The sequence below is a fragment of the Thermobia domestica genome, chromosome 3, assembly GCF_964235325.1.
Source record: "Thermobia domestica chromosome 3, izTheDome1.hap1.1, whole genome shotgun sequence".
In the NCBI taxonomy this organism is placed as follows: Eukaryota; Metazoa; Arthropoda; class Insecta; order Zygentoma; family Lepismatidae; genus Thermobia; species Thermobia domestica.
This window is the reverse complement of record NC_137456.1, coordinates 69,589,200-69,605,097: the sequence shown is the minus strand read 5'-3', so window position 1 is coordinate 69,605,097 and position 15,898 is coordinate 69,589,200. Positions and strand designations below refer to the sequence as shown.

Sequence of the window (15,898 nt, the reverse complement as noted above, 5' to 3'; positions counted from 1 at the left end):
TTTTTAATTGATTTTCAACACTTAATTCTACTACTTGATACATTTTTCTCATTTTTCTTGACCAAAATAAAACTTCCCTGACTTATTTGAGATCTGTGGCTTCCCAATGAGGAAAGATTTCTTCTATTCGAGGTTTAATTTTCAATCTATTCAAAATTAGATTAAACACTAAGACGAACTTTAAATTTGTATAATTTATTCATTTTAATAAACACTGCCCTCTACGTGAAGGGAAGGAGTTAACAGTGTCTCTCTTAAGATAATATGTGACGAGTGTCTAGAAAAAACCACTTGGCGATTTAATAACCAAGTGGACTGTGAGTTTGCGTGGTGAGGCGAAGAAGTAAAAAAAATATCACTGTTCCTAGTAAAAAGTGATCCAGTGGTTATTGATAGAAATTGCACCAGAATTTAGAAAATCTTCCAACCGCGGAAATGTTTGTGAATACATACATATTAGTGCTCTTAAAATTCTTTGAATATTCGTTATTTGAATATCTTTTTTGCTGTCGTTCGAGTATTCGTTATCAAAATAATTATTTGGTATCTGATTGATTGTTCAAATAAATATTCATTAGAATATATTATTCCAATATTCGAATTTTAACAGCACTAATAGTAATGTAGTAGGGAAAAGGATTGTCCCTTTTTTTCCAGAAAATCATCCACTGTCCCGAGAAAAAGGCAAATAGGACGCCTAAAAAATAGGCAGCGTCTCGCTTTTGACTCGTAGTGGACTTCTACAGTGGCTTGAAGGAGAAACCAACCCTTCTACAAGAAATTCAGTAATAAAAATATATGACTTTAAGAGACATCGATGTCCCTAACCCCTGGTTCCTATTAACGAGTCAATATAAAAAATAAAATAAGGTTAAACAAATAAAATCTTCTTATTTTGAAAAGCAAAGAGACTTCTTTCTCACTGGCATGAATAACGAAATAACTATAACAATACTTAGTTACACTCATGTCCAAAATGATTGTCGCATATTAATAACTGTCTTCTTTTAAGTATATAATTTGATAATGATTTTGCAGGGTACTTTTAATACTGATATTATGTGTATAATCGGGAAATGTATATTTGTGTAAATTTCATAGGAAAAGAATTATAAATACGAAAATTAGAATGAGTAAAACAAAATGTTGCTAAATGGACAAGAACATTTTATTTTCGTTTTATTGTTTTTATTTACTGCTCTTTTGACATGAAATTTGCTACATACATGTCTTTGCCGATTATACACATACTAACATTATAAGAAATACCGGGCGAATTCGTTATCAAATTACCTACAATAATATATTTATAGACATGCGACAATAATTTTGGACATGAGTGTACATTATCAAATTACACCAGTTTGCTGGGTTTTTTTTATTATTATTATTTATAAATCTGGTCATCCTACAGTAACAGCGCTTACTACCAGGAACAGGGTAAGCTGTCACTAGTAATAGTTGTTCTCGTCTTATAGAAATGTTGCAAGAAACAACATGTATTTGCTCTTACGTGCATCTAATGCAGTCATTTCCAACTGAATGTTGTGACGTAAGGTTTGCTTCTTGCCTTTTATTCTTGAGGGGAAGGTAATCTGAAGTTTATAAAAGACAGTGGTGACAGCAAACAAGAACACCAATTCTGTAGTCAAAATTTTGAAGGCACACTACTCGTGAATCCATTGCTAAGCGTACTTTAACAGCATTTGTTCTTCTACGTCATCCCCTCCCCTCTTTTCCTCAGATTGTAAAACCGCGCTCCTACCTCATACATCGACTAGCTGGAAATGACTAACCTAGTACCTTTTCTGTTTATATATATATATATTTTCAACCAAGCAACTAATACACGTGCTTTCTTTGTATGATGGACCAGGATTCAATCTGAAATAGGATCATACGTCGTTTGAATTTCACATTGAACTTTAGATCAATTTCTCACATGTCTTCATGAAATTGAAGGGCGCTACTCTCTAAAAACAAGAACCAACCTTTAAAGTTGAAAAAATGAAATAAAATCTTTATTTTACGTCCTACGGTTATACTCTGTATACTAAAGAAGATAGATGATTGATGAAAGCGGATGAATATGAAAGAGTGAGTGCCGTGAGAATATTGGAAGAAACGGGAAAACACCGAGAAAACACACTGACACTAAACTTCGAAGCAGGGACTCCTCGTACTAAAGGTGAGAGCTCTATCAACGAGCCACAGCACCCCATAGCTTTGAAATTTTCTCACCCGAAAGTTATTGCATATTTTTTAAAGCATGTCTATTACAAAGTAATTGTGGAACGTATGATATGCACTATAAGAGAAGTATTACAAGCATATGGCTTTAAAATTCCCCTTACTTCGGAGCAGCTGTTGCAAAAAAAGTTTGTAGTTAAACGAATATAAACAATTTTCTGAATACTTACCATGGTATTTGTATGTGAAAAACTTCTTTAAATATTAAATCAGTTAACGTTGTTCCTCTGTACATGGTCCCACAAAATACGCCTACTCCCACGCAACACATTATGGTTGCAATGAGAGTGGCGTATGGAATGCGCGTCATACAATCCTTGCATTGGTTACCTGAAAATAATAAAAAACATAAATTATTATTGTATATTGTGATCGCCAAGCAAACATTTTTTATTTAAAGGGAAAAGCCTTGAAATAATACTAAAATTTGCCTTTAAGATGTGCTTACTGATTCAAAGAAGCTGGCAGAACTGGAAATTTAGGATTTATATTAACAATATATTTCATATATGTTACTACGCCAGTAATTAATTAGTGCTGCCCACTAGATGAGATCTGGGACTACCTAGTTTCGAATCAAAGCCCTGAAAGTACTGATTCGCCTCGTGGGCAACACTACCAGTAATTTGAATTTGACTAATTACTATCGTAATTTTCATCTCAATGAGTTCTCAGATTTAACTGAAACAACCATGGCTTCCAAGGAAGCAGAATATCCTGACACTTTCAATTATATAAACTTCGTCAAAATTGAACAGTAGAGTCAAATGATACATATTTAATGTTAACAGTTATACACTACTTTGTACCAGAGAGACTGATACTCATACACAGATATCAAACTTAAGAAAAGACTAAATCTTGAGAACAGCTTGGAATGAGAGAGTTGCTACAAACAGTTTGAATCACTAGTGCAAGTCGCTCATTTTAAATTATTGGTGGCGACGTGTATATTGCGTAACGTCAATAAGTATCTAACAAACAAACAAACAAACAAACAAAAAAAAAAAAACGCAGGTAATATGAAGCAACATACATCGTTCAGAATGTATATCGAAAACTCCAATCTTACAGGGTAACAAGACACAGTATAAATGACCAATTTTATGAAATTTATCTTTGGACCAGAATTCAGACCAATATTTTGCATTTTTACCATAGAGAAAGTACAGAGAAACGTGATCATACTCAGGGGACTAATTCCTAATGGAAATTTTAAGTCTCACATGCTTTACGCTAAAGAAGTTAATTATGAACGAAAACGAATTAATATGACGTAAATAACGGAACAGAAAGTAAACACGAACATATAAAGCCAATGAAAAATAAATAAAATAATAACAATTCGATCATGGCTTGAACACACCTTGAGCTACTAAGGTATCATACACTTTCACAGTAGCTGTGTTTGTATGTTTTGAAATAAGAACAAATAATGTTTTATCACGTATCGAAATTTTCGCTGTTGATATTTACCATTAGCATCTCTGAATGTTAGAGTAAAGAGGTCAAATATATTACAGAAACGTAATTTTCAAAACTAATGAAAACCACAAATGTTATCTCAAGGCTCAATGTTCAGAAATCTTTTAAAGCTTCCAGACTATTTGAAAAGATAGCAAGCTGACCTGCTTCCGCTATATGCGAGAAAGTTGAATTTTCACTCTGTATCATTTGCAAGTTCCAATGTCAATAATTATACAAGAATGACGTACATGTCACTTTAGAATTTTTCTTGTACAGTATATGTTTTTTTTTTCTCTTTCATTTTTGCTTCATGATTATATATCATAACCAGTGGCCACGGTTGGACGTTAAAAGTGTGTGTGTGTTGGGGGGGGGGGGAGCAAGACATGATCTCAATATTTGTATATCAGTGTTAGTTTTCCTGCTTGCTTCTAACATTTTGTTTGACGAAAGGTTGTATAACTATTAGGATACTGTCTTTTCCAGTGAAAATACCATACATCGTGTTTCATATTTTATTAAGTAAATTGGCAAGAGCAACGCAAGTAGATACTAGCCCTTTTTACTCTTAAACAACGAAGGTGTAAGAAGAGATTTGATTTCTTGCTCAAAAACATCTTAAAATTCTGTCTGGAAAATTGTATCTCAGATTAGGGGCCTATTTAATAACAAATTTGCAAAACAAATAAACAGAAAAAAATATTAATCGAATAGTAATGTAAAGTTACATTGAAATCGATGAGTAATGAACAACTTATATTTTTAATTCCACACATACTATTAAATGTACGTTATTACTCTTAGAAAGATAGTAAATACTAGAAGCATATGCTGCGACATTTAAAGAAGTACTTTTGCAATTTCCCGAAGCATGTTCGTTGCCATTAAGTACAGTTTTCACTTTCTTCGGATACATCAAAATTCAACAATACTTAGAATCACTCCAATTATACAAAATAATCCTAAAACCTAGAATTATGTTGAATTCACTAAACTTAATTGTAAATATATACAACGAAATGTTATCTCAATTAGTACCAAAGCGGCTGACTAACATATTGAGCCCTTGTAAGAAGAATGAAAGTACACTTGAATTGTGGCGCTCCAATAGGTTAATTTTGGGGCCATTTTTCGTGGCAATTAAAACGCAATTCATGTACCTTTCTTAACTGAACGGGAAGACAACCAATACGTACTCACGGGACGGCAAATATTTTATGGCTCAATTTTTATTTTATGAACCATTAATACATACAAAAACTTTATACTTCCAAATGAAACTATATACATTAATGGGTCATTTCAAAAAAGTGAGGGGGGGTATTTACCTCCCTTTGCTCCCCCCTAATTGCCACCCATGATCATAACTGAAGCGAGCATTAGTGATCTACCATTCGACTCGATCGGCATCTATTCGTCTGTTTGTTCCACGATAGCTCTCTAAAATTTCAACTTTTAATGAAATACCATATGTAGGTATCTCCAATCTATGAAGAATACGGAAATCAAAGGGGTGTAAAATTAACCCCTCGTTATAAGTTTGTACATACGCATACGAATCATTTTGTAGGATAATCTACGTAAAAATTATTCAATTTCGACAAAATATATTATACAGTTTTTCCAGAGGATTGCGATGATCCCCATAGCTCTAAGTTAAATTCCCTTCATATTAAAGGGTCAAATTATCCCCCTTAATTAAAGAACTAAACTCGGGTTCGATTCCCGATGGGAGCTTATGTGGTTCAGATTCCATGTTAAGCAGTAGGCCCACATCTTATATTAGCCTCGGTACTGAAGGGGACGGTAAAATCCAATTCAACTACCCATCAATGTAAGAACCATGTTCTATGATTATTTTATTTATTTTTTTTAAAAAAACGTTTGATTTTGATGCAATATGGCATATATTTTCTCCTCTGGATGGACCTAAGATCATTGAAAAGGAAAGGGTGGATTATGTTCTCCTGCTCTCGATTTAAAAAGTTCCACTGTAATTTCCATAAAAAAATATTTGATTTTGATAACTTCCAACTTGTTACAAGCACCTCATCTGTTACTTGGACTATAGCTATAAAGAGGGTTGAATCAGGCTCTGCTAAGTAGAATTCGTAACGGAAACAGACTTAAGGTTATCAAGTGACTGCAACCACTTGTCGGCAATACGAAAAGATAGATATACGTGCGGGTTTTCACGTTAGGAAATAGAAGTTCCTGCCTTATGTGCAATGTTATTAAGTCTGGTTGCAGTGTTCTTGAAACCGCAGACGCAAATCACTTTTATTCTTTCAGTTTTTAATTAGAAAATCTTGAAACATTAGAAAGTTCTTTTGGGCTGAAATCCAATTGTATTGTTTTCCTCAAATATGTAATACTTCTGATATTTTGAAAATTTTCTTGGGAGTATCAAAATACGAGATTGCATAACCATACAACCAACGACAGCAACTGTATCTGCATTATTGCATTACTGCATTAAAAACGTTTCTGCTGATAGAAGAAAATACTTTTAAAAAATTAATGTCTGGTAAGAGGACAAATGACAGGCATAGCGCCCTTTGCATTACGTTTTTATTGCGAATGAACCATGAGTTGTATTCCCAGCATGTTTCCTGTTCATATTTATTAGTACCATTTTATTCAAATTTGAGCCGCTACAGGAGGAATTACATTCTTGTTACAGGAGAACTTACTTGAACGTGTCGTGTTCATGTTCACGCGGTTGAGAATGTAATCGAACAAATTAGATAGTGATTAAGTTTTTGAACTTCTTTACGAGGATTCCAGTCTTGACGATAACTCAATTTTTAAGATATATTTAATCAATTATTTCTACATTATTTGTCAACTCAATACCTGTACAATAAGTTCTAATACAATATCGTATTTTTTCTTTAAATAAAAGTATTGACGTAAAAGATTTTCACATGTCAGAACAATTACTGAAATGAAAATAAATGAAATCTTTCATTTTAACGTCCCACGATTATTCCCTTTAGGATAAGGGAAACGATGATTAAGGCAAGTGAATGATGATGGAAGAATCGTTGGAATGAGAATGTGGGAGGAAACGAGACTACCTCGAGAAACCCAAGAACACGATGTTGTTCGCCACAAACTTACTTGCCCGGGAGCCGAACCTGGGTCCACACGCACCACAAGCGCTCTACCACTGCGCCACCGTGCCCCTCTTAGAACTATTATTCTAAGTATAACAAGTTATATGGTTTAAAAGAGCAAGATTTCTAGTTTTCAGAAATGTCTAAAATAAAAACGATTTTTCTATGAATTAAAAAAAAATCCTCCCATCAGGAAAAAAGTTATTTTAAAGTCCGTCCGCAAAGAGTTAAGGTTGATAATCACCCTGAAGTCAGTACATATTTTAGCTCATTCCCTTAACCACTGTGCAATGAAACGTTGCATATTATAAATATTGTACTATAAGATAAAGTTGTGTTTCAGCTACAACACAAGACACTGATTCATTTGGTTGTGTCCTTTGATATCGAAAAAGGTAACAAATGGAAGAAAATATTTAATTCGTCTTACAATGAGCACACAAGATGGGACTTCTTGTTAGATCTTACTAAAAGTGCTCAATTTTACGAAATGTTTATTTGAATGTGTTAAGTACTTTAAAAGTAACGATCTTATTATGAAATAGATATATTGTTTGACCTTTTTTCGTGTTATCTTTCACATTTTATTTAAATATTAATTTATATTTAAGGAAATAGATTTTGAGAAGAAACTTACGCAGAACGCCATAATGCGTTGTTGCCAAATTTTTACGTTTAATTCCTGGATTCAAGCGTTGCCGTTCGAGAAGTGGAACTTAGCTGTGAATTGCAGTAAGGGTCGAAAACTAATTTCTCCAGTAAGTATCCACGTAGAATTCCATGGTTACTTCCTTTTTTATCTGGCACCACTACACACACGACACTACCTGGCAACGCCGCCGCACTATTCAAGCAGTGTTTAGCATAGCACCGAGAACACCTAGTGATCCACCTTAAAAGTCAAATGTTGATACACAGAAGATTTGATAGTGTAAGAATACACGAGATAAAGTGAGGGTTGAATTGTAAATAACAAGGAAGAAAACAATAAGAGATTACCAGATATTTAAAAGCTTTATGGTGTGAGAAAACTGAATTACTAATAACGTTCATTTTCCAACAATAATTGAATGAGTGAGTTGAAAAAAGTTCACATTCCAGAAATTAGGCAAGCTAAACTGGGATGGTTATATTCATTTCATATGTACCTACATCGCTTGAGAGGAACAAGTTACGCATTCATTAATTTTCGGTCATCTTTACTCGGGTCTGCGGGAACGTATGAGTGAAAAATCGAACATATTTGTGGAATGTATTCATTCTTCCACCCAGTGTTTGAAACTTGAGGTTTGTGGAATGTGTTCCTTTTTCAACTCACTCATTTAATTATTTTGCATAAATAGCAAAATCACGGAATGAAGTTTAAAATTTTCCCGAAAATATTCCAGTCTATCTTCGTCGGGTGAAAATATATCCTTATATTGTTCTTTTTTCTTTTCGTCTGTGCTCACTAGTCTTGTGAGGATTCATTATTGAAGCAAGAATAGCAAAGCTTCTACCATTCAACTCCATCGGCATTTGTGTGTCTATCGTCCATTTGTTCAACGATAACTTACACAAAATTTATCCGATTTTATTGAAACTTGCTATTGTGTCTTTTCTCAAACTGCAAAAAAAAAAAAAAAAAAAAAAAAAAATCCTATTGTTTGGGATCGCATTACATCAAGAATAAGGGAACAAAACGATGTAACATCCATTCCATGTTGTAATTTTTGCACTTACGCATACAAAACAGCTTTTCAGTATAATCTACTAAAAGCTATTTGTTTGATAAAGCATAATATTTACTTTCTTTATGGCATTCCGATCAATGTCATTAGTTGCAGTTGAAATTGGTCAACAATTAGCGGACAGCTGCAATGAAATTGCGCACACTTTTCCGGTTTTATCAGTTTTATCTGATAAGCCGTTGACAAGCTATTATAATGTACAGGATTGCGCACAAAAAATTAAGCAATGTGTCAAATGAAAAATATTTTATCTTCTGTTATGTTTGTACAGTATATGTGTGTGACAATGAACAATTCTATACAACGATAACATGTATTTACCTCGTTTACTTTATTTAGTATTCAGCGCAAAAGTGCTTTAATGTATGTACTATTTATACTTTAGAAGAAGAAGAAGAAGAAATATATAATTGTTGTCATGAATAATGTTGATTCGTAAAGGTTTTATTTTTCTGTCGCTAGATGTAAATGTTTGTTTATTCGTCGTTATGATAATGAGCCGGTTGTTATGGTAACAGCTTTTGTTACCAGATTTGTTTATAAGTAATTATCAATAATATTATATAATTTAACAGGACGCCATATAATATAGAAGTGTACTGAATTGCTGTGAAGCAATTAATAATTATTTTGAAATATAGTGCATTTAAGTGATTGAAAATAGTGTGTAATCATTGAATAGGCTACTCATCGTACTAAGTAACAATTTTATATATATGAGTTATACTACGAGATATCTTAAATAAATAAACAAATCGAACTGAGAAAGTTGGTTCATCGAGTCCAGATATTTACCAGGTGATTTCATCTTTGTTGAAGATACAATCAGAAACAAAATTGAAATTAAGATAAATTGCGAAAAGAGATACCAATACATAAAGAAAGGAAGATTTGAAGAAACATAACTTCATATTGAAGCAGTATAAGATGCTTAACGGTGATACATATTCAGAGTATGAGAAAAGGAGGCTTAAATTTCTAAAAATTGTAGGCTTACAATTGCAACCAAGAAAATTTTAACATGTGGATTGTAAATACAAAAACTTGGTTTTGAAGGTGTCTTGATTTATTGTTGTATTTACTGATAACTAACTAACAGCTAACTAACTTTAGTTAATTCGCAATATAATTGTATTTTATTTCTAATTTTTGTTTCTATCGTAGTTTGAAGGGAAACCTTGTTTGCGCACAGATTTTAAAGCTACCATTTTGTGGCAACGTTGGACAAAATTCTTTGTTCAAAAAGGCCAACAGAGATTTGTGCGCAATTTGGGATCTAGCGTGTGCGCAATCCAGTTGCTCCCGATAAAATGGGAGATAAGTTATCACAAACGTTGGAGGCTCCTTATTTAAATAATGACAAGAAAATAATTTCTTTCGATAGCGTTCGTCAAAATTATTCAATTTTGATAATATATGGTGCACATTTTCTATGAGATTTCATAATCATCCACCACTGCCTGGAGGTAAAATAAACCAAAAGCAAGGGGCTGTATTTATCCCTTTGCAGATATTTTAAAAATATGCCCCATGAAATTTCGCTTCTTACGCAATATAATATATTACGATTTTCTGCTTGGGATTAATATGTTAAGTACAGTGCTGAATCATTCCTCCTTGTGCCCCCATTAAGAAAAGGCCCCACAATAACTTTCATAAAAATATATTTGATTTTTGTGCAATATGTCGTACGTATTTCCTCAGACTCTATAACCATCATTATTTACGTTAAAAATAAAGTCAAGAATAAGGAGGTGAAATATCTCGTCCTCTCTTTCTCTCTCTCACACACACAATTTAAATGTTAACAATATAAATATTAAACAATGACTCTTTTCTACAATTCCTACTGCTTAGGGTGAAAATCAAGTCAAGAATGAGGGTCAAATTTATTTCAACTTCTTAAATAAAAATATTCTCCACGAAAACTTTTATTGGAATATCCCCAATGTTTTTCTCAAGCTTTGCAATAATCTCCCTGCTTGGAGTTGAAATAGGACAATAATGAGGAAGCGAATTATACCTTCCTGCCTCCCCGATTTAAAAACAGGGTCTACGAAAATAACATAAAACAAGCCACGGAATTTTACGGGTAATAGTCTGTTTTGTTTGAAATTACAGGCTTACTGCAATTGTTTGGGGTTGAAATTAACTATAGGGAAGAGGTGTACTTTCATATACTACCTTATGAAAGTACATTAATGATTTTCATTAAACATTGAGTATACTTTCTTTCATCCTTCCTGAGCTCCCTCGTGACTAAGCAGTTAGCGTACACGTCTATGGTGTGGGAGACCCGGGTTTGATTCCCAGCGGAAATGCACGTGGTTTGGATTCCACATTAAGCTGTAGGTCCACTCACATACAGCCTCGCTGCTGAAAGGGGCGCTTAACTAAAAAAAAAAAAAAAAATCAAATCAGAAATCTTTCACGCTTCCCAATGAGATCTATTGCTTATGGCTGCATGTTTCAAGGTAATTGCCATAGATAATAATAATAATAATTCCGATTTGTATGAAGCAAAGCGTGTTTTCTTAGAAGGTAAAGAATTACTGCTGTTGGGATTGCAATCAGTGAACAGTACGGATATGTACGGTACATGCAAATATATATATATATATATATATATATATATATATATATAATAATAATAAAACGATTCGAACCACAAAATCTCTCACTATGGATTGAACCTAGATAGTGATTGCCATTCAGTTATTGAGAATCCTTTTCAGATATAATGTTGCAATTCGTTCGAACGTTATCACTTGAATGTAAACGTATTAAATAGGAACACTTTAGAAAAGTAATTAAATAAGACCGCCAATACGTCTCTACTTACGCAAATTTTTTGAAACTAGCACTGAGCACAATACCGAACTCTGCCAACACATTAAAAAAAAAAAAAAAAAAAAAAAAGTTCTCATGCTTCCCTTAGAGCCGCTAGTTAATTTTTCCGACGTTCTATCCATCTCAATGTAGATTATGTTCTATACATTGACAATAAAATAAAGAATAAATGACAGTGTAAGGAGCGACCGTGTACTTTAGTACATGAAGGTACAATGTGCATTGTTGTCCTGCGTTTGTGTATTTTTTTTGTTGTTGGTGAACGTAGTTTAAATTTTGTTCTTAAAATTTTTATAGTAAATTCTGCCTGGTCGTAACTTACAGCTGAAAAAGCTGACTGTACCTTGAAATGTCATCTTACTACAAGAGAATTTGGACGGAGATCGCACGGTCGCAAGCTGGAAGACTCCAAAATAAATACATCTATGAAGTGTTTTACGGGCTTAATATACATTAATTTATATCACAATAAATTTACTGAAAGTCACATTTCAAAAGCAACAAATTCGTCCTACGAATTGTGATATATCGTTCGTTCGTGCCACTCTTCATTATTACTATTACTTTTCCACTAAGTTCCTTACATAATCCCAAGAACGATTATAAAAAACTGACTTTTTTCCGAGGTAACACCATGACAATACAAACACCTTATGCTGTGGGAATTTTGTTTGGCTTCGTTCATTGTTAAGGTCATTACTTGTTACGAGGGAAAATGACGACGTATGACATACAATAAAGTCTTGAAACGTTATCATATAGTTACAGCGAGCTCTCTTTCCTCCTCACAGAATACAAAACGTATCAAAGAAAAGTTTGACACATCTATTGCGTACTGTATTACTTAACTTTGGAATCGATGTATGATGTATTATATCATTTCCTGTATTAAAATTGTCCTCTTAGGATTAGGAATTAGATTTCTGGGCTTTCGGCATCTACAGCCATATTGGCCCGTCACACATATGAGAATGACGTCCCTTGGCGATCACACTACCTGGGGAATTCGAGAGGAAGAAAGGAATGAAGAAGGAAGGAAACGGTCTGGGACCATTATGTTAAGTGAGGAAAAGCCTCACTCAGGATGGCTGGCCTGAAAAAGCTGTTACATCTTGCCGACCGAGTGCTCCCACCGGGAATCGAACCCAGGACCGCTCGTATCACAAAGGTGAAAGCGTTAACGACTACATTATGCGGGGCTAAAAAATTGTCCTTTTGACACCGCTAAGAATCTAGATAGAACTACGACATAGTCGTACTGAACTATGTCTAATGGATAATTGCATGAAACAATAAACTCTGAAAAATACAGCTAAGAGCGTTATCTGACACATTTTCAATTCCCAAAGGTGACCTAGAAATAGTTTTAATGCATAATTTCTTAATTTATGCATATTAACTTTCCATTGTAATTAAAATAGTTATTCTCTATACATGGAACAATATCTTGCTAGACTGTTCTTCCCATTTTGGTAGACATTAATCGTTGTTAAGAAACTACGTATCTTTGACACTTTGTTATACATATTATGATACTGAAAATTTCATTGTATTGCAGAACAAAATCCATGTTTGAGAAACTTCAATTCCTGCGGAGAATGCAAAAGCCTCGCTCACTGTTATCACAGATTTCATAGAACAACATACAACACGAGTGCACCAACACAAAAACACTAAACGTAAAATATTGTAGGTTATTTGCACTATGATTACAATTATATATATATATATATATATATATATATATATATATATATATATATATATATATATATATATATATATATATATATATATATATATATATATATATATATATATATATATATATATTAATATAGTGCAATATATATTAAAAAGCACACAACTATCATATATCACTTACACTGCATTATCCTTTCACAAATGAATATGATAATTACAAAATAATCAAGGAATCTTACGATCAAACTTTACATTGGTATTTTAACATTCTTGTGATGTGATTGCTTCTGAATATCCATTACCTTCCAAGAATCATCTTCAATATCAGGAAAGAGCAGCAGGCAGCTAAATATTACCTGCTTTTTTTCTGTCTTCCGACTTTCCAAAGAACAAATGCCACCATCGAACTTTGTCATCTTGAGATTTCTTGGAGTTCCTGATTAAGGGCGTACGACGCCTCCACGGGAGCTTATTAGTAAAACTCATCACAAAACGTTAATCACCACCACTAACACTATTACTTGTGTCTCTGGAGAACTTTTCAAAAACAATACCTTACTTTACTGTACTGTTCATGCCTGAGTTCAACGGCCGCTGTGTAATAACCTAGTTGTCATGCTCTCTTCACAATTTCTTTTACACCTTACATACACTGAAAAGTATTTCATACATTTTTTATATACTCATTATATGTGCATGCCCCAAAACACAAACACCTCCACGCTATGTACACACTTTCTATATCATCAAACATGCCTTAATGAAATTCCAACACACTAACGCATATTAGAAAATACAGTTTACAACAAACGCAACATTACCTTTCTTCATTTCCATGATGTTTGAAATGGGTTTTCACGGGAACCAAAAAGTACATCTCTAGCAAGAAGCTGGGATGAAATTTAAAAGGCTCTGAATCTGAAGACAACACTTTGCCTTCACATCACGAAACGCATCGCTTCTTCCGCTACTTCTTCCTTGCAACGTTGCCAAATTTTGTATCATCAGGTACAGCAATGATATACGAGTACCTGCCCTACAGCATTCAACTTCCCAATGATCTCTCATTGTTTTCTCCCCCTCTCTCACTCTCTCATCAGGCTCAACATTGAAACGCCTGTGTGTGTGTTTGAAAGTGATACTTCATCTTGCGTAAAACTAAAACAGCGCTAGTATTACATTACTGACGAAATATTTTTGATGAATCAACATATACAGGCATACGCACACATTTCTCTGAAAATTAGCAGGAAATGCTTCATGTAAAACTAATGGGTCTCATTCTCAACTTTTTAAAGACATCCTTTAAATGAACTAATTCATGAATTGAAGGCAAAGATAATAATGACGTAAGACAGATATGTAAAATAAATAAATAAATAAAAAACGGATTCCTTTAATGAGAATGCTTCTGGCAAATGGTGTATCACTATTTTACCGTTAAAGAACACTTGAAAAACGTGGGGGGATGGAAGTCTTAATCCGAATCCGTCGAAATAATGCTCTAACAAAAGCAACTAGTAATATTAAAAATTGAACGAATTTGCCTTTTTGATATGCATATATCTTAAATAAAGCATTTAGATGTGTACATATTTGAAATGAAATCTTTGAGTTTTACGTCCCACGTTTATGCCGGTTAGGCTAAAGGAGACGGTGATAATGAGTAATGAATGAAATGGTGGAATGAATAAAGTGGGAGGAAACGGGAGAACCCCGAGAAACCCCCACACACAGTGTTTGTCCAACACAAAGTTTACTTGGCGGGATCGAACCCGGGACCCCAAGCACCAGAGGTGAACTCTCTACCACTGAGCCACCGCAGCCCCGTGTACATATTTGAACTTACTTAGCCGAAGCCAGATGTACTAATCTCATTCGAATATGCATGTTTTGAGTAATTACATATAGTTTTCATATCTCATTTTTTTTTAAATGTTAACCTAAATATACGCTCTTCTCACCTAAATATATGTTAACCTAAATATATAAATAAAACCTAAGTATAGTCGCTAACGCTCTCGCCTTCGGTGCGAGCGGTCCCGATTCGATTCCCGGTGGGGGCACTCGGTCGAAAAGTGTAAAATGCTTTTTCAGGCCAGTCATCCATAATGAGGTTTTCCTCATTCACACCAGACAAATGACAGGATGGTACTTAAATTATAGGTCCCAGGCCGCTTCCTTCCTTCCCTTTCCCCGGATAGGTGCTCGCCGAGGGACGTAATCTCTCAAACGTGACGGGGTAAATGGATTTAGATGTCGAAAGCCCAGAAATCTAAATTCTAAAATTCTAATTGTATTCTGAATGACATGATAGACACTGGAAGGTCACACAGGAAGGAAAAAATAACTGCATTGGAAGAACACTACATAAAAGAAAGAAAAGAAAAAAACATGGACAATAGCACTGAAGTTTCTCACTCCTTATTTCTTAAATTGTATCATTATGCAATTAGTATTGAAACATTTCTCTATGAAACATGGACAAAAATTATGGTATGCGTTTTAGTTTAGTGAACTACCCTAGTGAACATTTTCATGAAAAACGAACAACGGAATATTATTAGGGTTTCTGCAGAAAATCGCATGTGTTTTTTAGAGAGATGAAAATAAAATAAAAAGGAAACTTTTTTTTTCATGACAAATGACTTACGCCACATAACAAAGTCCTTAATGAAACATCTAACGAACACTAACTTTTGAGAAAATTGCCGAAACTTACCACCAAGAGTAAATGACTTTTTATTGATATTTTCAGGAGAAATTACTTATGCTACA

General features: G+C 33.8%; 1 protein-coding gene across 3 annotated transcripts in view; it reads right to left on the bottom strand.

Annotated features, from left to right (window-relative positions):
- M6 (neuronal membrane glycoprotein M6) overlaps positions 1-15,898 on the bottom strand; it is a 60,897-nt gene that overhangs the window by 23,513 nt on the left and 21,486 nt on the right. Inside the window, exons 1-2 of one of the 3 annotated variants that reach the window (XM_081751059.1) lie at positions 13,942-14,095; positions 2,421-2,580 (exon numbers count right to left, since the gene is read on the bottom strand). In XM_081751059.1, the coding sequence (XP_081607185.1) occupies positions 2,421-2,580; positions 13,942-13,957 (176 nt within the window). In that variant the 5' untranslated portion in view covers positions 13,958-14,095. Of the gene's footprint in view, positions 1-2,420; positions 2,581-13,476; positions 13,622-13,941; positions 14,096-15,898 lie in introns of those variants that run through there. The other 2 variants (XM_081751057.1, XM_081751058.1) reach the window with 2 other exon arrangements.